General features: G+C 50.8%; 1 protein-coding gene across 1 annotated transcript in view; it reads right to left on the bottom strand.

Annotated features, from left to right (window-relative positions):
* Positions 1-737: 737 nt before the first annotated feature.
* Positions 738-21,708, bottom strand: part of Fzd9 (frizzled class receptor 9) — a 33,874-nt gene continuing 12,903 nt past the window's right edge. Inside the window, exon 2 of the mRNA XM_045142892.1 lies at positions 738-3,148. Coding sequence (XP_044998827.1) covers positions 1,061-3,148 — 2,088 coding nt within the window. The 3' untranslated portion in view covers positions 738-1,060. The remainder of the gene's footprint in view (positions 3,149-21,708) is intronic.

The following is a 21,708-nucleotide window of genomic DNA, read 5'->3' as shown; positions in this document are numbered from 1 at the left end:
TGCATGCTAGGCAAGCACTCTGTCGACTGAGCCACATCCCCAGCCCTCCAGCAATCTTCAGAGATGAGGAAGGGCTGGAGAGCTGCTGGCTAAGTGGTTAAGGCACTTGCCTGAGAAGCCTAAGGACCCAGGTTTGATTCCCCAGAACCCATGTAAGCCAGACGCCCAAAAGTGAGGCAAGCACAAGAGTCTGGAGTTCGATTGCAGTGGCTGAGGCTCTGGCGTGCCAATTCTTCCTCTCTCTCTCTCTCTCTAAAATATTTTTTAAAATAATTTATTTAAAAAAATTATGAAGAATAACCATCCTCCAGGCTTGGGATCAGTCTGACACCCTCATTTTCTAAAATAACGTGTGAGAAAGAGAAAACTTATCTACAGTCCCCAACAGGCTAGACATCCCAGAGCCACAGGTGGTCATGTCATAACGGGGGATTCCTGGGTATCCTGGCAGGAAGCCCAGTTCCACTTCAGAGTCAGAGGCAGGGGGCTTAGGCTTCCAAGACCAGCCAGAGGAGAGAAACCCACACACACACACACACACACATACGCACACGGAGTCTGGGACTCCAGTCAAGCACAGCTGCCTCTCTTTCCAAGGGGAAACTTCCTCCCTGTTGGTAGGGAGCCAGAAAAAAGTGGGGGACCAGGGGTATGAGCCCTGCATTGACAGGGAGACTCCTGCAGGTCCCCCCCCCCTCCTATTTTCTCCCTCTCCCAGCCCAGAGAGGACGCGGCAATGCCACACGGGAGGGGGTAGTTTATTCCAGTCACAGCTTCCAGAGAAACACCACAATAAATTACATCATTAAATAAAGCCGAGCTGGACCATGCCCTCTTCTGGCCCCTCCTCCTTTCCTAGGACCCTGGGGAGACTCAGCCAGTCCCATTCCCTGTCACAGGGAATAGAGCTGTGAGCCTCACTGGATCCCCACCCTGGTCCTCTGTCCGCCCCCTTCACTATCTGACCTTGACAGCTGGACAGCTGTTAGTCAGCTGTCTCCGAGGGGGGGAGGGCAGGGTAAGGAGGGGACAACCACAGCCTGGAGCCAGGCCTGTGTTGCTAGAGATGTGTAGGGTTCTCCAGAGAGGAATCTGTCTTAGTCACGTGCAAGACCACTGTGGGGGCCTTATAGTGACAGTGGGTGCCCCGGCCATGGCCTCCAGGGGCCCTGCAGGCCTTAGCCCTAGCCCGGCCAGCTGCCATCTTCCGGTGACATAGACTCTGCCAGGTCTGAAAAGTCTTGGAGCTCCATACCCAGACGCCACTGGTAATGCCCACCACCAATGACATGAAGATTTTAAGCATAAAGACAGCCACGGTGGGCACCGAACCCCCTGGCAGCGAGCAGTCTCTCCGGCCTCCGGGCAAAGTGGCCGCTGCACATGGCTGCTCTGTGGCCCGAAGGCGCCAGAAGTCCATGTTGAGCCGTTCATACACATAGCAGACGATGACGCAAGTGGCCGGCACGGTGTAAAGGATGGAGAAGACTCCGATCTTGACCATGAGTTTCTCCAGCTTCTCCGTGTTGGTGCCACCCGTCTTCATGATCTTGCGGATGTGGAAGAGTGCCACAAAGCCTGTCAGGAGGAAGCTGGTACCCAGTACCAGATAGCAGGAGAGGGGTACCAGCACAAAGCCAGTGAGGGCAGCGGCATCCATGCTGGCCACATAGCACAGCCCAGTCAGCTCGTCCCCAGCTACCTTTCGGAGTGTCAGAACGACGATGGTCTTGAGAGCTGGCAGGCCCCAGGCTGCCAAGTGGAAGTAGCTGCCGTGCGCCTCAATGGCTTCGTGGCCCCATTTCTTGCCGGCAGCCAGGAACCAGGTGAGGGTCAAAACCACCCACCACAGTGAACTGGCCATGCCAAAGTAGTAGAGCAACAAGAAGACCAGGGTGCAGCCGGTGTTCTCCAGACCCTCCTGGATGACATACAGTGCCCCCGCCTCCTGGTCGCAGGCCACACTCTGTGCACCTGCCACGGCACGGATCAGGAAGGCCAGGGAATAGACATTGTAGCACATGGAGAGGAAGATGATGGGGCGCTCGGGGTACTGGAATCGGTGAGGCTCCAGCAGGAAGGTGAAGACGGTGAAAGCGGTGGAGAAGAAACACAGCGCCGACCACACGGCCATCCAGACGAGCGCGAAGTCCTTGTCGCGCCGTGACCAGAACACCTCCACGCCGGGCCCGCAGCGCGGGGCGCACGAGCGGCTCTTTTCCACGTATTGGAACTTGTCCGGGTTCTCGCAGGTGCCACCGTTGCTGGGGCCCGGGGATGAGTCTCCTGGGGGTCTCGCGGGTCGGGGAGCCACAGGTAACATCCCCAGGCCCTTGTGGGGTTCGGCGGGGCCGGCCGTGGCGTTCTCGGGGGCTTCCATGCAGAGCGCGTGCGGGTCGTTGCGCGTGGGGAGCCGGGCGCAGTCCAGCGAGTCCGGCCAGCCGAAGTTGAACTGTTCCATGATGGGGGCGCAGCGTTGGCGCGCCTGCTCGCACATGGGCCGGCAGGCGGGGATGGGCGTGGAGACCTGGTCGGTGCACATGGGCGCGTAGAGCGAGCAGAGGAAGAAGCGCAGGTGACTGTGGCAGCCGTACTGCACGAGTGGCGCGAACTCAGCCAGCTCGGCGGCCGCCTCGCCCTGCGACGTGTGGCCCAGCAGGTTGGGCATCCGGGTGAGGTTATAACCGATGCCACGGCACATGGGGATCTCCATCGTCTGGCACGGTGCCGGCCCGCGTCCACGCTCCGGATCGAAGCGACCGATCTCCAACGCCGCGCCACCCGCCACCAGCAGCAGCAGCAGCCGCAGCCGCAGCAGCAGCAGCAGCAGCAGCAGCGGAGCCCGGCGGAGCAACGCCAAGGCCATCCCGGGGGGTAGGGAGAAGGGGGCGGGAGTGCGGGGCCGAGGGCGGGAGCGCAAACCCCGGCTCACTCGGGCTGCGCCATCCCGCCGCCCCGTGCCTCTCCGCCACGTCCCCGGGCGCGGGCCATCATGGCTCAGACACCCCACGTGTGTGTGCGTGTGTGTGTCCGGGCAGCTCGCGCGCAGCAGCCGCTCCAGGAACAAGTCGACGCCGCCTTGGCCACTTCCAGCGGCCGCGGAGCCGGAGCCCGAGCCGGCGCGGGTCTCCTCCGGGCGAAGGCGATACTAACCCTGGGGGGCGTGGCCTCCGCCGGGAGAGGCCCGGGGGCGGAGCCTCGTGCGTCCACGACACGCCTCCTGGCGGGCTTTAAAGGCGCAGTGTCTTTCTCTGGACACGCTCCAGGCCCTTGGAGACATCCTAGTCTGGCCTCATTTTCCTTTTCCACGCAGTTCTGTCCCTTTCCTCTCGGCCGTGGCCCAGTCTGCTTACTCCCCCATGCCAGGGGTCCATGTTAACCCCAAGCGGGAAAGATGAGATCATGTCTAAGGCCTCCACGTGTTGGGAGCCCCCTTGGTTTTGGTTTGTTCCTGGCACTGGTGTTGAACTTTTTACGGCTTTGCACATGCTAGGCAAGCTCTCTACCCTGAGCTACAGACCCAGGGACGCTTCGGTTTTGTATTCAGTTCAAGTGCCATGTCTCTTCCCTAGTATGTGGCTTTTAAAGGGGTACTTTCTGGGCCTCAGTTGCTTTTTTTTTTTTTAATTTCTTGCATTTATTTATTTATTTGAAAGACAGGGAAAGACAGAGACGAGTTGGAGGGAGAATGGGCACCCCAGGGCTTTTAGCCACTGCAAACGAACTCCAGATGTATGTGCCACCTGTGCAGTTGCCTAACGTGGGTTCGCGGGAGTTAAACCTGGGTCGTTTGGCTTTGCAGGCCAGCGCCTTAACTGCTAAGCTATCCCTTCAGCCTTTAAAAAAAAATTTTTTTTTTATTTATTTGTTTGTGAAAGAAGGAAAGACAGAGAGGGGGGGTTAGAGAGAGAGAGAATGGGCACACCAGGACTTCTAGTCACTGCAAATGAACTCCAGACGCATGTGCCATCTTGTGCATCTGGCTTTATGTGGGCCCTGGGGAATTGAATGCGCATCCTTAGCCTTTGTAGGCCAGTGCCTTAATCGCTGAGATATCTCTCCAGCCCCCACCCTTTCTTAAATAAATGGGGAAACGAGCCCTACTCTCCTGCACCTGCTGTGGGATTGAGGTACACAGTAGACATTCAGTGTCATCTCCACAACCCAAGAAAGCTACACTATCCTCCACGTCCCACGTGGTGAAACCGAGACCTGAAGAAGAGTGACATGTCCAGTAAGTTACTATTTATTTGTTTGTTTTAATTATTTATTTGTCATGAGAGAGAGAGAGAGCACACACCAAGGCCTGTAGTTGCTGCAAACAAACTCCAAATGCATGCACCCCTTTATGCATCTGGCTTTACGTGGGTACTGGGGAATTGAGCTCGGTTTCACAGGCAAGTGCTTTATAACAGCTGAGCCATCTCTCCAGCCTGTATTTGTCTGTGTTTGAGGCAGAATCTCATGCAGCCCAGGCTGGCCTCAAACTCACTCTGTATCCAAGGATGGCTTTGACCTTCTGATCCCCTTGCATACATATCTCCCAAGAGCTGTGATCACTCTCCTAGGCCAGGTTTTTTTTTGTTTTTCAGTCCTTATAATGATCCTACAAGGAATCCTGTACCCATTTTGCAGATTTGAAACTAAGGCTCCAAACATGCAAGTTATTTACTACGAATTATATAGCTTGGGAGCTAGAAGATGGCTCAATGGGCAAAGTACTTGCCACGTAAGCATGAGGACTCAAGTTCAGATCCCCAGCACCCAAGGTGGCCATGGCAGTCCAGCTGCAATCCCAGCATTGGCTCAGGAGGAGACAGGGCATCCCCAGGGTAAGCCAGGCTAGCTAGACTAGTCAAATGGGTGAGGCCTAGGTTCAAGAGACCTAGTCTTACCAGGCATGGTGGTGCACACCTTTAATCCCAGCACTCGGGAGGCAGAGGTAGGAGGATCACAATGAGTTCAAGGCCACCCTACATAGTGAATTCCAAGTCAGCCTGGACTAGAGTGAGACCCTACCTCAAAAAATAAAGGCGGGGTGACTGGAGAGATGGCTTAGCAATTAGAGCATTTGCCTGCAAAGCCTAAGGACCCAGGTTCGATTCTCCAGTACCCACATAAACCAGGTGTACAAGGTAGGTGCATATGTCTAAAGTTCATTTACAGTGGCTGAAGGCCCTGGCGTGTCCATTCTCCCTATCTGCTTCTCCCTCCCCCACTCAAGTAAATCAGTAAAAAATAAAGAAATAAAAAAAAACAAAGAAAGAGAGAAAGAAAAGAAAAAGAGATGCTAAGGTGCTTGCCTGCAAAGCCTAAGGGCCTGAGTTTGATTCCCCAGTACCCATGTAAAGCCAGATGCACAATGTGACACATGTATCTGGAGTTCATTTGCAGTGGCTAGAGGCCCTAGTGCGTTCATTCTCTCTCTCTTTCCCTCCCTTCCTCCCTCCCTCTCTCTCTCTCTCTGCCTTTTTCTGTCATGTTTTCTCTCATATAAATAAATAATGTTTTTTTTCAAAACGAAGGACCTTGTCTCAGTAAATAAAGTAGAAAGAAATTGAAAAAGCTGGGTGTGGAAGCGCACTTCTTTAATCCCGGCATTCAGTAGGCAGAGGTAGGAGGACTGCCATGAGTTCGAGGCTACCCTGAGACTACATAGTGAATTCTAGGTCAGCCTGGGCTAGAGCGAGACCCTATCCTGAAAAGAATAATAAAAAAGAGAGAGAGATGGAAGAAAGCACCTGACATATCAATCTCTGGCCTCCACACGCACCTGCGCACACATGCACCCAAACACATGAGAACATGAGTGCACACACATGCACACCGCATGCGCATGCAAATGCAAAATAAATAGGAAAGATGAAAAGATAAAAATATGGGCTGGAGAGATGGCTTAGCGGTTAAGCGCTTGCCTGTGAAGCCTAAGGACCCCGGTTCGAGGCTCGGTTCCCCAGGTCCCACGTTAGCCAGATGCACAAGGGGGCGCACACGTCTGGAGTTCCTTTGCAGAGGCTGGAAGCCTTGGCGCGCCCATTCTCTCTCTCTCCCTCTATCTGTCTTTCTCTCTGTGTCTGTCGCTCTCAAATAAATAAATTTAAAAAAAATTTAAAAGATAAAAATATGTAGCTCACAGGGGTCAGGATCGACAGGCAGCAGGCTCTTTCCTTGTATGAGAGGGCTTCCTGTCACCTCCCACAGCCCCAGGACGGACAGCGCAGGGACCCCAGGTTGGACAACACCTGTCTATGGACCGGTTTGGGGGCTCAGGAAGGAGCTGGGGCAGCATTGACGCCATGGCAAGAAAATGGGGCAGTCGTTTCCCACACACGCCTATCTGTCATTAGTGCGCAGCTCCTCTGAGAGCCGTACTGGAGCCAGGAAGGCACAAAGAAGAGACATATGCTGTCACTGGCGTCCACCCAGCCCCTCAGTCTCTGAAAAGACCCAAGAAATTGGCCTTTGTGGAGATGCAGCCAGCCCTGTGCCAGGACCCGGCCCATGTGAGCTGCCAGAGGTACCCCTGTGAGATCCCAAACTTCCCAAGGAGGGGCGGGCAGGACCATGATCCCTTTGCAAAACAAACTTAGCCAGGCATGGTGGCACCCACCTTTAGTCCCAGCACTCGGGAGGCTGAGATAGGAGAATAACCGTGAGTTCAAGGCCACCCTGAGAGTACATAGTGAATTCCAGGTCAGCCTGGAGTGAGACCCTACCTCATTAAGAAAAGACAAGGAAAGAAAAAGAACCTAAACCGTTTATGATGGTGCACACCTGTAATCTTGTAAACTCAGGAGGAAGATTCAGGAGGATCAGAAGTTCAAGACAAGCCTTGATTACAGTTCGAGGCCAGTTTGAGTTACCTGAATCCTTGTTGCAGAAGGAAGGAAGGAAGGAAGGAAGGAAGGAAGGAAGGAAGGAAGGAAGGGAGGGAGGGAGGGAGGGAGGGAGGGAGGGAGGGAGGGAGGAAGGAAGGAAGGAAGGGAGGGAGGAAGGGAAGAAGAGAATGAGAGAGGGAAGGAAGGAAGGGAAGGAGCGAGGAAAGAAGGAAGAAAGGGAGGAGAGAGGGAGGGAAAGAGGGAAAAAAGGGAAGGAAAAAAAGGTGATAGGAAATGGGGGGAAAAAAAAAGCCAGGTGTCGGGCTGGAGAGATGGCTTAGCGGTTAAGCGCTTGCCTGTGAAGACTAAGGACCCCGGTTCGAGGCTCGGTTCCCCAGGTCCCACGTTAGCCAGATGCACAAGGGGGCGCACGCGTCTGGAGTTCGTTTGCAGTGGCTGGAAGCCCTGGCGCGCCCATTCTCTCTCTCTCTCCCTCTATCTGTCTTTCTCTCTGTCTGTCGCTCTCAAATAAATAAATAAAAAATTTTAAAAAAATAAAAAAAAAAAAAAAAAAAAAAAAAAAAAAAAAAAGCCAGGTGTGTTGGTTTATGCCTTTAATCCCAGCACTTGGGAGGCAGAGGTAGGAGGATCGCCGTGAGTTTGAGGCCACCCTGAGACTACATAGTGAATTCCAGGTTAGCCTGGGCTAAAGCAAGACCCTACCTAAAAAAAAAAGGGGGGGGGGGCCAGGCGTGATGGCGCACGCCTTTAATCCCAGCACTCGGGAGGCAGAGGTAGGAGGATCGCCGTGAGTTCGAGGCCACCCTGAGACTCCATAGTGAATTCCAGGTCAGTCTGGGCTAGAGTGAGACCCTACCTCGAAAAAATGAAAAAAAAAAAAGTGGGGGTTTGAAAGATAAAAAGGAAAGGAAAGGAGGAGACAGCTTTGGCTATAGGCTCCCAGAATGGCAGGTCTCCCGAGCCCAGGGCGATGGGCTTGTCCCAGCAGACCTCTGTCCCTCCCCTCTGGCCACCCGCCACGTCAGACTCCTGCACTATCTCCCAGGGTCAGTTCCCAGCACCTCCTGTGACAGGGTCACAGGGGCCTCGCCCATTCCTTGTCGCTCTGTCCTTCTGTCCCCTTTCCTTGAAAGTCTGTAAAGTCAAGCAAGGGTCAGGGAGCTGCTTGTATCCGGCTGTATGTGGCCCGGAAGAGGCATGACAGTACTTCCTGAGGGCCTGTCAGGATGTCTGCAGGGCCCTGGAGCCATGCCTGTCCTGGTGATCAAATAGAAAGAAGGCTGAGACTGTCCTGAGAGAGAGAGAGAGAGAGAGAGAGAGAGAGAGAGAGAGAAGGGGGGGGCATGTTTTGTCTGTCTCTGGCCTCCTCCAGGATGGAAAAGAATTGGGGGCCCTAATTCTGGCAGCCATAATGGGAGGGTGCCCCAGGGGCCAGTGGGATGCCAGGCTCATCCCCATGGCAACAGGCTGCTCCTAAGAAGCCAGAGGTGGGAGGAGGTAGCACCAGCCCCACCTCCGTGCGCAGAAGAGGCCCCTTGGGCTCTTGCCCACCCACCCTGCTCTGTCATTTGATCCCCTCTATACAAAGACTGAACAATACCCCAGGCTCTCTCTGAAAAGGAGATTATGAGGAAGGCCAGGACTAAAGGGAGGTCACCATCAATGTCCCCCCTCCACACACACACTGGGAGCCCCTCGAAGCCCCACCTCCCCTGGAGATGCCAGCCCTCTGGGGGCCTTGGCTGGGCTCCCACTGTGGGAAAGGACAGCCTTCCCTCCTCTATACCCACTCTCCCCCTGCCCCGCCCTTCTCCTCCCAAAGCCCTTCCTTCCTTTCTTCTTTCTTTCTTTCCTTCTCTCTCTCTCTCTTTCTTTTTTTTCAAGGTAGGGTCTCGCTCTAATCCAGGTTGACCTGGCATTCACACTGTAGTCTCAGGCTGGCCTCGAACTCACAGCAATCATCCTACCTCTGCCTCCCAAGTGCTAGGATTAAAGGCGTGTGCCACCGAGCCCGGACTAAAGACCTTTCCTGCCACAACCTGCACCTGGGCCAGTGATCACCCCCTTTCTAGGCACATGCCATCCCTTCAAGGATGACTCCATGCCCATCTTCAGTCCCTAATTCAGAGAGAGAGAATGGGCACATCAGGGCCTTCAGCTGCTGCAAACGAACTCCAGACGCATGTGCCACCTTGTGCATCTGGCTTACGTGGGTCTTGGGGAATGGAACCTGGTCCTTTGGATTTGCAGGCAAGCACCTTAACCACTAAGCCATCTCTCCAGAACCTCCCTAACTCAGTTCTGATATGGGACACGCCCCCACTGGTCCAGATACCCACCTGGCAACTTGCACGCAGCCTGCTGCACTGTGAGCTTGTCTGCCCCTGAGCCTGCGGCTTTCGGCCTTCGGCTTTCAAGAGGAGGAGACAGTGCAACGCTCCTGGATGCTTTGGCGTCTGGCCTAGAGTCGCCTCCTGTAAATAATGTCCACGGTGTGAAAAGAGTGTCAGAACAGGAAGGGGCATTGCAGTACTTAAATAATCATTTATTTTATTTTTTCTTTCACTTTTTTCGGGGGGGGGGGGGTTCAAGGTAGGGTCTCACTGTACCCCAGGCTGACCTGGAATGCACTCTGTAATCTCAGGGTGGTCTTGAACTCTCGGCGATCTTCCTACCTCTGCCTCCTGAGTGCTGGGGTTAAAGGTGTGCGCCACCATGCCCAGTTCTCACTTTTAAATTTTTTATTTTTCGTGTGTGTGTGTGTGTGTGTGTGTGTGTGTGTGTGTAGGCATGCCAGGGCCTCTTGTTGCCACTGTTTGTGACTAGCTTGCATGGATGGTTTAGGAATTGAACCCAGGCTGGCAAGCTTTGCAAGCAAGTCCCTTTAACTGCTCCGCCATCCACCCAGCCCCTACTTTATTATTATTATTTTATTTTTTGTTTTTTGCTTTTTTTATAGAGGGAGGAAGAGACAGAGACAGACAGACACACACAGAGAGAGAGACAAAGAGAGAGAGAGAGAGAGAGAGAGAATTGGCACTCTGGGGCCTCAGCCACTAAAATCAAACTCCAGATGCGTGCACCACCTAGTGGGCATGTGCGACCTTGCGCTTGCCTCACCTTTGTGCATCTGGCTTATGTGGGATCTGGAGAGTTGAACATGGGTCCTTAGGCTTCACAAGCAAGCACTTTAACTGCTAAGTCATCACTCCAGCCCTATTTTTTTGCTTTTATTTTTTTTTAATTATTTATTTATTTATTTGAGAGCGACAGACACAGAGAGAAAGACAGAGGGAGAGAGAGAGAATGGGCACATCAGGGCCTCCAGCCACCGCAAACGAACTCCAGACGCGTGCGCCCCCTTGTGCATCTGGCTAACGTGGGACCTGGGGAACCGAGCCTCAAACCAGGGTCCTTAGGCTTCACAGGCAAGCGCTTAACTGCTAAGCCGTCTCTCCAGCCCTATTTTTTTTAAATTTTTTATTAACATTTTCCATGATTATAAACCATATCCCATGGTAATTCCCTTTTGCTTTTATTTTTATTTTTTCAAGGTACGGTCACACTTTAGCCCAGGCTGACCTGGAACTCACTCTGTAATTCCAGGCTGGCCTTGAACTTACAACAACCCTCCTACCTCTACCTCCTGAGTGCTGGGATTAAAGGAGTGTGCCACCACGCCTGGCTTATTTTATTATTTTCATCTATGTGTGTGTTTGTGTGTGTGCAAATGTCCACGCATGTGTAGAGGTCAGGGGATAACCTCAGGGTGCTCCTCCTCACCTTCGCTCCTCTCTATGAGACAGGGTGTTTCTTGGTGTTTGCCACCGGGAAGGCCTCTCCAGCTCTCCAGCTGACCAGTGAGCTTTGGGAGGTCCCTGGCTGGCCTCCCATTGCAGTAGGCATGTTGGGATCTTAGGTACGTTGTGTCCAGCTTTACATAGGTGATGGAGAATTTCACTTGGTCAGGAGGCTGGCACAGCAAGCGCCTTTAGCCCATGAGTCATCACCCCAGTGCCCTTAAATAATCATTTTAAAAACCTGGGCATGGCTAGATGTGAGGCTGCATACTTTTGATCCCAGCACTCAGGAGGCAGAGGTAAGTGGATCGCTGTGAGTTCGAGGCCAGCCTGGAACTACTGAGTGAGTTCCAAGTCAGCCTGGGTAAAGTGAGACCCTACCTTGAAAAAGAAAAAAGGCAAGAAAGAAAGAAACTAAAAAACTAAGCATGGTGACAGTGCATACTTTTTTTTTTTTTTTGAGGCAGGGTCTTACTCACTGACCTGGAATTCACTCTATATTCTCAGGGTGGCCTCGAACTCACGGTGATCCACCTACCTCTGCCTTCCAAGTGCTGGAATTAAAGGCGTGTGCCACCACACCTGGCTTGATGCATAATATAACTGGCTCTTGGCTCTTGGGAGGCTGAAGTGAGAGTATTGCCATGAGTTCAAGGCTAGTGTGTGCTACGTAATGAGTAACAAGCCAGCCAGAGGTACAAAGCAAGCCCCTAGCTCAAAAAAAAAAAAAGGCAAAGCCATAGCCAGGGCAAATGAGCCAGCGGGTACAATAGTGGCACGTCTGTCATGGTGGAAACCAACTGCCCTCTAATTGGACAGGAGGCTCGCTCCATGGAAGGGAATACATCTCTGATACTGAAAACTTAAAACGGGTAGTCATGAGCCCTAGGGATGTAACGTCTGCTGCTGTCTGGCTAAATGTATATACTATGCTCACCAAACTGCCCAGTAAGCACTTCTCTTAATGTCCATACTGTTATATTAATGCTACTCTCACTTTTGGTGGAGAATCTTCTCTTTTCAGATGGCAGTGACCTTGGGATGACTCAGAAGGCATCATGGTGCTGGAAAGAAGTGACAGGAGTGCTCAGCACTGCAATATCTCTGTCACACCTTCCAAGACTCAGGGTCTATTGCAGAAGAGGTGGCGGAAAGAATGTAAGAGCCAAAAGAAGGGTAGGACTCCTTACAACGTGCTTCCCCCAGACACAAAATGGCCTGGATATCCATGACCTCACAGTGCCTGACACTACCTACACAAGACCATCATAATAGAGGAAAAAATTATGACATCAAAATAAAAGAGAGACTGATTGAGAGGGGGAAGGGATATGATAGAGAATGGAGTTTCAAAGGGGAAAGTGGGAGGAGGGATGGCATTACCATGGGATATTGTTTACAATCATGGAAGTAGTTAATAATAAAGAAAATAAAAAGGCAAAGCCAGATGTGCTGATGCACACTTATAATGTAAGCATTCAAGAAGAAGAAAAACAGGCCAGGCATGGTGGTGCCCACCTGTAATCCCAGCACTCAGGAGGCAGAGGCAGGAGGATCACTGACTGCCTGGGTCTAATTCCCAAACCACTCACATAAGCAAGATGCAAAAAGTGGTGTAAGTATTTGGTGTTTGTTTGTAGCGGCAAAAGGCCCTAATACACACATACACACACACACACACACACACACACACACACACACGGGCAAATAAATACATTTTTTTGGTAAAGACCTTATGAAGGCTTTGATAATTTTCACAGGTAATTCAACATTAGAGGCAAGCAAGAAAATAATCATCGCTTCCAACTGAGACCTCCAGGAAGCAGGAGCGTTCAGGCATCTTTTTGATTTTTGGCACATGTGTGTAGTAGGTGTGTGTAGGTGGATGTGCCCTGTGCCAAGGTTCGTGGAGGCCAGAGGAGGACATTGAGTGTTCTTCAGCCCTTTTCCTGTTTTGTTTTAATATTTTATGTTTATTTATTTATTTCACAGAGAGAAAGGGGGGAGGAAGAGAGGGAGAGAGAGAAGGGCGAGCCAGAGCCTCCAGCCACTGCAAACGAACTCCAGACACATGTGCCCCCTTGTGCATCTGGCTAACGTGGGTCCTGGGGAATCAAACCTGGGTCCTTTGGCTTTGCAAGCAAAAGCCTCAACAGCTAAGCCATCCTTCCAGCCCCCTTTTCCTGTTTTGGGGTGAGAAGGATTCTCCTGTCTCTGATCCCTACATTACTAGGGCTGCAGGCACGCATTACTACACTCATTTTATTTTTCATGTGGGTTCTGGGGATAGAACTCAGGTGGCCTCAGGCTCTCTCAAACACTCTGTCTTGTTTGCCTCTTACCTGCTGAGCCATCTCCCCAGCCCTCAGTCAGGCAGCTCTTAAAACCTTTTTTGTTTTCTTCTTTATTAACTTATCTCTCTCTCTCTCTCTCTCTCTCTCTCTCTCTCTCTCTCTCACACACACACACACACACACCAGGGCCTCTTGCCAGTACAAACACACCATACACTTGTGCCATTTTTAGCACCCGGCTTACATAGGTGGCTAGGGAATTGAACCCTGGGCTGACCCAGTAATGGTGAGTCATTGTCCCAGTCTTTTTTTTTTTTTTTAATAATTTAATATAGCCGGGCATGGTGGCACACACCTTTAATCCCAGCACTCGGGAGGCAGAGGTAGGAGGATCACTGTGAGTTCAAGGCCACCCTGAGACTACAGAGTGAATTCCAGGTCAGCCTGACCTAGAGTGAGACCCTACCTCCAAAAACCAATAAAAAATAATAATAATATTTTATCTTATTTTATTTATTTGAAAGATAGAGGCAGATAAAGAAAGAGAGAATGGGTGCATCAGGGCCTTCAGCCGCTGCAAACAAAATCCAGACATATGCACCACCTTGTGTATCTGCCTAAGTGGGTCCTGGAAATTGAACCTGGGTCCTTTGGCTTTGTAGGCAAGTGCCTTAACCAGTAAGCCATCTCTCCACATGAGCACAAGGGTGGGTGGAGTGCAGGCTTTGTCTTTTCTTTCTTTTACTGAAAGGGGATTGGTGCTGTATACATAACAGCTCATTTTTCCTTTTTAAAGGTCTATACATGGATCTGTGAAAATAAGAGTAGTGAACATCCTTATTTATTTATTTATTTATTTATTTTGGTTTTTCGAGGTAGGGTCTCACTCTAGCCCAGGCTGACCTGAATTTACTATGTAGTCTCAGGGTGGCCTTGAACTCAGGGTGACCCTCTTACCTCTGACTCCCAAGTGCTGGGATTAAAGGCATGCGGCATCACACCTGGCTCCATGAACATCTCTTTTTTTAAAAAAAAAAATTTATTTATTTATTTAAGAAAGAGAGAGGCAGATAGAGAGAATGGATGCGCCAGGGCCTTCAGCCACTGCAAAAGAACCCCAGAGGCATGGGCCACCTTGTGGATCTGGCTTTACGTGGGTCCTGAGGAATTGAACCTGGGTCCTTTGGCCTTAACCACTAAGCCATCTCTCCAGCACAGAGGAGTGAAGTCTTAAGAAGCATGTCAGCTTGTTTCCTTTTGTTTCTGCCATGTGTGTGCATGTACAAACCAGAGAAGATCCAGAGTCCTCTAATGCTGCTCATCTGCATTGTCCCTGAGACAGAGTCCCTGCCCAAGGACTGGGTTTACAGGTCTCGCCCAGCTTTTTACAACCCCAGTTCCTGGAACCTGCAGAGCAAGTGCTCCACCTGCTGAGCTGAGCCATGTACCCAGCTCTGAACTTTTAAAGATTTTCGTTGATTAATTCGCATGTGGTGTGTTTGTGTGTGTATGCGCATGCCAGGGTCAGGGTCTCTTGCCACTGCCAATGTAATACCAGACATTTGTCATAGCTTTTGTGTCAGGCTCTACATGGTTGGCTGGGGAATTGAATCTGAGCAGGCAGGCTTTGCAAGCAAGCATCTTTAACCAATAAGTCATCTTTGCCTGAGACCCTGTCTCACAAACACCAAAAATAGCCACACGTGGTGGCACAAACCTTTAATCCCAGCACTTGGAAGGCAGAGGTAGGAGGACTGCTATGAATTTGAGGCCACCCTGAGATTACATAGTGAATTCCAGGTCAACCTGGGCTAGAGCAAAACCCTACCTCCAAAAACCAAATAAATAAATAAAAATTGAAAGGAAGATCTAGAGAGCTTCCTGTGAAGCCCAAGGACCCAGGTTCAATTCCCCAGTACCCATATAAGTCAGATGCACAAGGTGGCACATGCATCTGGAGTTTGTTTGCAGTGGCTAGACGCCCTGGTGCACCCATTCTCTCCTTCTGGACCTGCCTCTCTCTCTATCAAATAAATAAATAAAATATATATTTTTTAAAAATGAAAAGAGGGCTAGAGGGATGGCTTAGTGGTTAAGGCGTTTGCCTGCAAACCCCAAGGACCCAGGTTCGATTCCTCAGGACCCCGTCAGCCAGATGCACAAGGGGGCACATGGATCAGGAGTTCGTTTTGCAGTGACTGGAGGCCCTGGCACAATCATTCTCTCTCCCTCTTTCTCTGTCAAATAAATAAATAAAATATTGGAAAAAAAAAAAAAGAAAGTCTTCTCCTTTAAAAAAAAAATGAAAAGAACAGGCTGGAGGGATGGCTTAATGGTTAAGGCGCATGCCTGCAAAGCCTAAGGACCCAGGTTTGATTCCCTAGAACCACTTAAGCCAGACGCACAAGGTAGCACATGTGTCTAAGGATCATTTGCAGTAGCTAGAGACCCTGGCATGCCCATTCTCTTTTTCTCTCCCCCCATCTGCCTCTTTCTCTCTCTCTCTCTCAAAATCAATAAAATAAAAAAAATGAAAAGAAGTGGAGGAGGAGGAGGAAGGAGGGGAGAAGGAAGGAAAACAAGAAGAGGAGGAGGAGGAAGTGAGGAAGGGAAAGGGGGAAGAGGAGAAAGAGACAGAGGAGGAAAAAGAGGGAAGGAAGAGGCTAGAAGAAAGAAGAGGAAGAGTTGGAGGAGGAGGAAGGGAGGAGGAGGAAGAGGAGGAGGAGGAAGGAGAGGAGGGGAGGAGGAGGAGGGAATGCAGAGACCTTGGTGCGGAAAGGACCGACCAGCCAGGCCCCCTGGAGCAACAGGGAGTCCTGGAGAACCTCTACGGGAGGGAGGGCGGGGACGCGGCTGGGGGACCTGGAGCCGGGCTGGGGGCGCTGCCGGGAAAGGGCGTGGGCCCGCGACAGGGCCAAGCGCAGCGGGCTGGGCCGGGGGAGCCCCGAGCCACCGCCAGGGACAGGCGGGAGGCGCCCGGGCTGCTGAAAGCCGCTTTTGTGCCCCTGAGCCCTGAGCGAGCTCCTGTTTCGTTGACGTTGGAACGAAGCGCTTATTTATCCAACTCGAAGGGAAATTCAGCAGCGGTCCGGGCGAAAAAAAAAAATTAAAAAAAAAAATATATATATATATATAAAATAATAATCTCAGCTGCTGAGCGAGCGGGGAGGAAAGAGGCCCTGCCCAGCCCAGAGGGGCCCCCCGAGTCAGGCAGGGTGGACTCGGGCTGCCCGACGCGCCTGCCCAGGCCAGGCCGGGACCCGGGGCAGTTGCCCTCCCTGAGCTGGCCCTCCAGCAGGCCTCTCCCTCAGAAAAACAAAAACAACAAAAAGAAAGAAGAGAGAGAGAGAGAGAGAGAGTAGATTGAGACCTCTGCCAAGTGTTTCCAGGTTTTTGTCAAGGTCAAGGAACCCAGAGGCTGGAGAGATTGCTCAGTGGTTAAGGCGCTTGCTTGCAAAGCCTGTTGGCCTGGGTTCGAGTAATTAGCACCCAGGTAAAGCCAGATGCAAAGTGGTGAATGCTTCTGGTGTTTGTTGGCAGTGGCAAGCCACCCTGAAGCGCCTGGCTTCTCTTACATAAGTAAATAAATAAATAGAGAGAGAAAGAGGGCTGGAGAGATAGGTGGCGCAGCGGTTAAATAGGCCTGATTGCAAAGTCGGCTGACCCAGGGTTTGACGCCCCAGTGCCTCCATAAAGCCAGAGGCACAGGCATCTGGAGTTCATTTGCAGTGGCTGGAGGCCCTGGCGCAACTTCTCTCTTTTATATACATACATACAGACAGACAGACAGACAGACAGACAGACAGACAGACAGATAGGTAGATAGATAGATATCTCATGCTGGAGAGATGGCTTAGCAGTTAAGGCTCTTGTCTAGGAAGCCCAAGGACTCATGTTCTACTCTCCAGATCCCACAAAAGTTGGACACACAAACACACAAGGCCGCACATGCACACAAGATGGCGCACGCATCTGGAATTAGATTGCAGTGCACGGAGGCCCTGGAGTGCCAATTGCCCCCCTCTCATAAAAAAAATTTTGGGTCTGAGAGATGGCTTAGCGGTTAAACACTTGCCTGTGAAGCCTAAGGACCCCAGTTCGAGGCTCAATTCCCCAGGACCCATGTTAGCCAGATGCACAAGGGGGCACACGCGTCTGGAGTTCCTTTGCAGTGGCTGGAAGAAGCCCTGGTGCGCCCATTCTCTCCCCCCCCCCCCCCCCCCGCCTCTTTCTATCTGTTGCTCTGAAATAATAAAAATAAACCAATTTTTTTTAAATACATTTTTTTGTTGTTTTTTTCTGAGGTAGGGTCTCACTCTAGCCCAGGCTGACCTGGAATTCACTGTACAGTCTCAGGGTGGCCTTCAACTCCTCCTACCTCTGCCTCCCAAGTGCTGGGATTAAAGGTGTGCACCACCACACCTGGATAAATAAAAAAACTTTTAAGTGGACTGGAGACATGACTTCGTGGTTAAGGTGCTTGCCTGTGAAGCCCAAGGACCCAGGTTTGATTCCCAAGTTCCACATAAGCCAGAAGTACAAAGTGATACACGTATCTGGAGTTCGTTCGAGGTGGCTAGAAGCCTGGGTGTGCCCATTCTCTCATTCTGTATCTGCTTCTTTCTGTCTCTCTCTTTCAAATAAATAAAATATTAATAAAATATATATATAAAATCTCCCCAGGTATGGTGATGCTGTAAGCCCAGTGATTGGGAGGCTGAGGCAGGAGGATTATCATAAATTTGAGGCCAGGCTATCTACATTCTGAGTACCAGACCAACTGAAAAGACCCATCACAAAAGAAAGAAACAGAGGGAGGGACGGAGGGAGAGCAGGAGGGTGGGGGAAGACTCCACAGACAGGAGAGGAGCTGGGAGGAAATTAATGAAAGCACAAAGGTGCCCACTGAAGGGAGTGTGGGCTCCTCAAGATAGAGGATAGCTCAGGCCTGACACCCCAGCTACTTAGGAGGCAGAGACAGGAGGATTACAAGTTCAAGGTAAGCCTGGGCTACAGAGTGAATTTAAGGAAAGCTTAAACAATTTAGTGAGATGTTGTCTCAAAAATATGTATATAAGGCTGGAGAGATAGATGGCTTAGCATTTAAAACACTTGCCTACAAAGCCTAAGGACCTAGGTTCAATTTTCTGATACTCACATAAGTTAGATGCACAAGGTGGTACATGTGTCTGGAGTTTGCTTGCAGTGGCTAAAGTCTCTGGCATATCCATTCTCTCTTTCATTCTCTTTCTCTCTCTCTGTCTCAAATAAACAAAAATTTGTATTAAAATTTATATTAAAAATATAAAAAGGGCTGGGGGCATGGCTCAGTGGTAGAGCTCCTGCCTAGAACCCCCCAGTAAGGGCCTGGGGGCGGGGCTCAGTGGTAGAGCTCCTGCCTAGAATCCCCCAGTGAGGGGCTGGGGGCGTGGCTCAGTGGTAGAGCTCCTGCCTAGAATCCCCCAGTGAGGGGCTGGGGGCGTGGCTCAGTGGTAGAGCTCCTGCCTAGAATCCCCCAGTGAGGGGCTGGGGGCGTGGCTCAATGGTAGAGCTCCTGCCTAGAATCCCCAGTGAGGGGCTGGGGGCGTGGCTCAGTGGTAGAGCCCCTGCCTAGAATCCCCCAGTGAGGGGCTGGGGGCGTGGCTCAATGGTAGAGCTCCTGCCTAGAATCCCCCAGTGAGGGGCTGGGGGCGTGGCTCAGTGGTAGAGCTCCTGCCTAGAATCTCCCAGTGAGGGGCTGGGGGCGTGGCTCAGTGGTAGAGCTCCTGCCTAGAATCCCCCAGTGAGGGGCTGGGGGCGTGGCTCAATGGTAGAGCTCCTGCCTAGAATCCCCAGTGAGGGGCTGGGGGTGTGGCTCAGTGGTAGAGCTCCTGCCTAGAATCTCCCAGTGAGGGGCTGGGGGTGTGGCTCAGTGGTAGAGCTCCTGCCTAGAATCCCCCAGTGAGGGGCTGGGGGCGTGGCTCAGTGGTAGAGCTCCTGCCTAGAATCCCCCAGTGAGGGGCTGGGGGTGTGGCTCAGTGGTAGAGCTCCTGCCCAGAATCCCCCAGTGAGGGGCTGGGGGCGTGGCTCAGTGGTAGAGCTCCTGCCTAGAATCCCCCAGTGAGGGGCTGGGGGTGTGGCTCAGTGGTAGAGCTCCTGCCCAGAATCCCCCAGTGAGGGGCTGGGGGCGTGGCTCAGTGGTAGAGCTCCTGCCTAGAATCCCCAGTGAGGGGGTGGGCGTGGTTGAGCTGAAGAGCACTTGTACAAGGCTCTGGGGGTTCCATCCCCAGACCCAAAATAAACAAGAAGAGCATTGCATTTTTTATAAATCTGTTTTGTTCATTTATTTATTTATTTGAGAGCGACAGACAGAGAGAGAGAGAGAGAAAGAGAGAGAGAGAGAATGGGTGCGCCAGGGCCTCCAGCCTCTGCAAACGAACTCCAGACGCGTGCGCCCCCTTGTGCATCTGGCTAACGTGGGTCGTGGAAAATCCAGCCTCGAACTGGGGTCCTTAGGCTTCACAGGCAAGGACTTAACCGCTAAGCCATCTCTCCAGCCCGTGAATTGCATTTTTTATATGGTATTCTTTTTTAAATATAATTTTTATTTATATATTTATATGTGAGAAGAGAGAGAGAGAGTATAGGACACCCGGTCTCTTGGTTGCTGCAAATGAACTCCAGATGCATGTGTGACTTGATCCATTTAGCTGTAACATGTCCTCTTCTCTCTCTCTCTCTCTGCTTCTTTCCCTCTCTCAAGTAAACAAAAATAAGAAATATTTTTAAAAATTGTGTTTATTTAAGAAAATAATAAGACAGCACATGCGAGGACCTGAGTTTGAATCCAAGAACCCACATGAAGCAGGATGTAGCAGCAAATGTGTACAAGCCCAGTACTTCTACGGCGAGCGGGCCGGTGGATACGGGGGAAGCTCTGGAAGCTCACGAGCCAGCTCGTCTGGAGAACACAGTGGCACACACAAAGACTGAGAGAAACAAAGAGCAGCTGAACAAATGGCTCCATGGTTAAGGCGCTTGCCTGCAAAGCCTAACAACCCTGGTTCAATTCCCCAGGACCCACACGCACCTGGAGTTCATTTGCAGTGGCTGGAGGCCCTGGTGCTCTTATACTCTCTCTCCCTCTCTTTCTCTTTGTATCTCTTTGCTTGCAAGTAAAATATTTCAAAAAAGTATTTCGGGGGCTGGGGAGATGGCTTAGCGGGTGAGGTGCTTGCCTGCAAAGCCAAAGGACCTCGGTTTGATTCCCCAGGACCCACATAAGCCAGATGTATAAGGTCGTACATGCATTTGGAGTTTGTTTGCAGTGCTGGAAGTCTGGGTGTGCCCATTCTCTCTCTCTCTCTTTCTCTCTCTCTCTCTTCCTCTTTCTCTCAAATAAATAAAAAAAATTAAATATTAAAAAAAATTAGGAATAGAGAAATGGCTTATTGGTTAAGGCATCTGCCTGTGAAGCCAAAGGACCCAGATTCAAATCCCCAGGACCCACGTAAGACAGATGCACAAGGTGCCATGTGCATCTGGAGTTCGTTTACAGTGTCTGAAGGCCCTGGCATGTCCATTCTCCCTATCTGCCTCTTTATCTCTCTGAAAGAAACAACATACTTTAGAAAAATATTTCAAAAAAGCAGGGCTGGAGAGATGGTTCAATGGTTAAGGCACTTGCCTGCAAAGCCTAATGACCTGGGTTCAATTTCCCTAGTACCCATGTGAGGCCAGATACACAAGGTGCCACATGCATCTGGAGTTCCTTTGCAGTGGCTAGAGGCCCTAGTGTGCCCATTCTCTCTGTCTGCATCTCTCTCAGGTCAATAAGTAAATAATATATTTATTTAAAAAATAAAAGTAGGGTGGGGCGTAGCGGCACATGCCATTGATCCCAGCACTTAGGAGGCAGACATAGGAGGATTGCTGTGATTTCGAGGCTACCCTGAGACTACGTAGTAAATTCCAGGTCAGCCTGAACTAGAGTGAGACCCTATCTCAAAAAACCAAAAATGAAAAAATAAAAAACAAAAGGCTGGGTATGGTAGTGCTAGTCTTTAAATCCCAGCACTCAGGAGGCAGATAGGATTGTTGTGAGTTCAAGGCTAGCCTGAGACTACATAGTGAACTCCAGGTCAGCCTGGGCTAAAGCGAGACCCTACCTCAAACAAAACCAAAATAGGGCTGGAGAGATGGCTTAACAATTAAGGCACTTATCTGCAAAGCCAAAGGACCTAGGTTTGATTCTCCAGGACCCACCTAAGCCAGATGTACAATGTGGCACTTGCGTCTAGAGTTCATTTGCAATGGCAGGAAGCCTGGGCGTACCCATTCTTTCTTTCTCTCTCTCTCAAATAAACAAAATTTAAGTATTAAAAATAATAATAAGGCCCAGCTATAGCACTCCTAGGCATATATCCAAAGGACTCATCTCATTTCCTTAGAAGTACATGCTCAACCATGTTTATTGCTGCTCAATTTATAATAGCTGGGAAATGGAACCAGCCTAGATGTCCCTCAACAGATGAGTGGCTAATGAAGATGTGGCACATTTATACAATGGAGTTCTACTCAGCGGTAAAGAAAAATGAAGTTATGAAATTTGCAGAAAAATGGATGGACCTGGAAAGTATTATACTAAGTGAGGTAACCCAGGCCCAGAAAGCCAAGCGCCACATGTTCTCTCTCATATGTGGATCCTAGCTACAGATGACTGGGCTTCTGCGTGAGAAGGAAAAAACTCAGTAGCAGAGGCCAGTAAGTTGAAAAGAAGACATAAAGGGAAGAGAA

Source organism: Jaculus jaculus, chromosome 2, assembly GCF_020740685.1.
Source record: "Jaculus jaculus isolate mJacJac1 chromosome 2, mJacJac1.mat.Y.cur, whole genome shotgun sequence".
NCBI classification, from domain to species: Eukaryota; Metazoa; Chordata; class Mammalia; order Rodentia; family Dipodidae; genus Jaculus; species Jaculus jaculus.
This window is presented reverse-complemented; position numbering and strand designations above follow the sequence as displayed.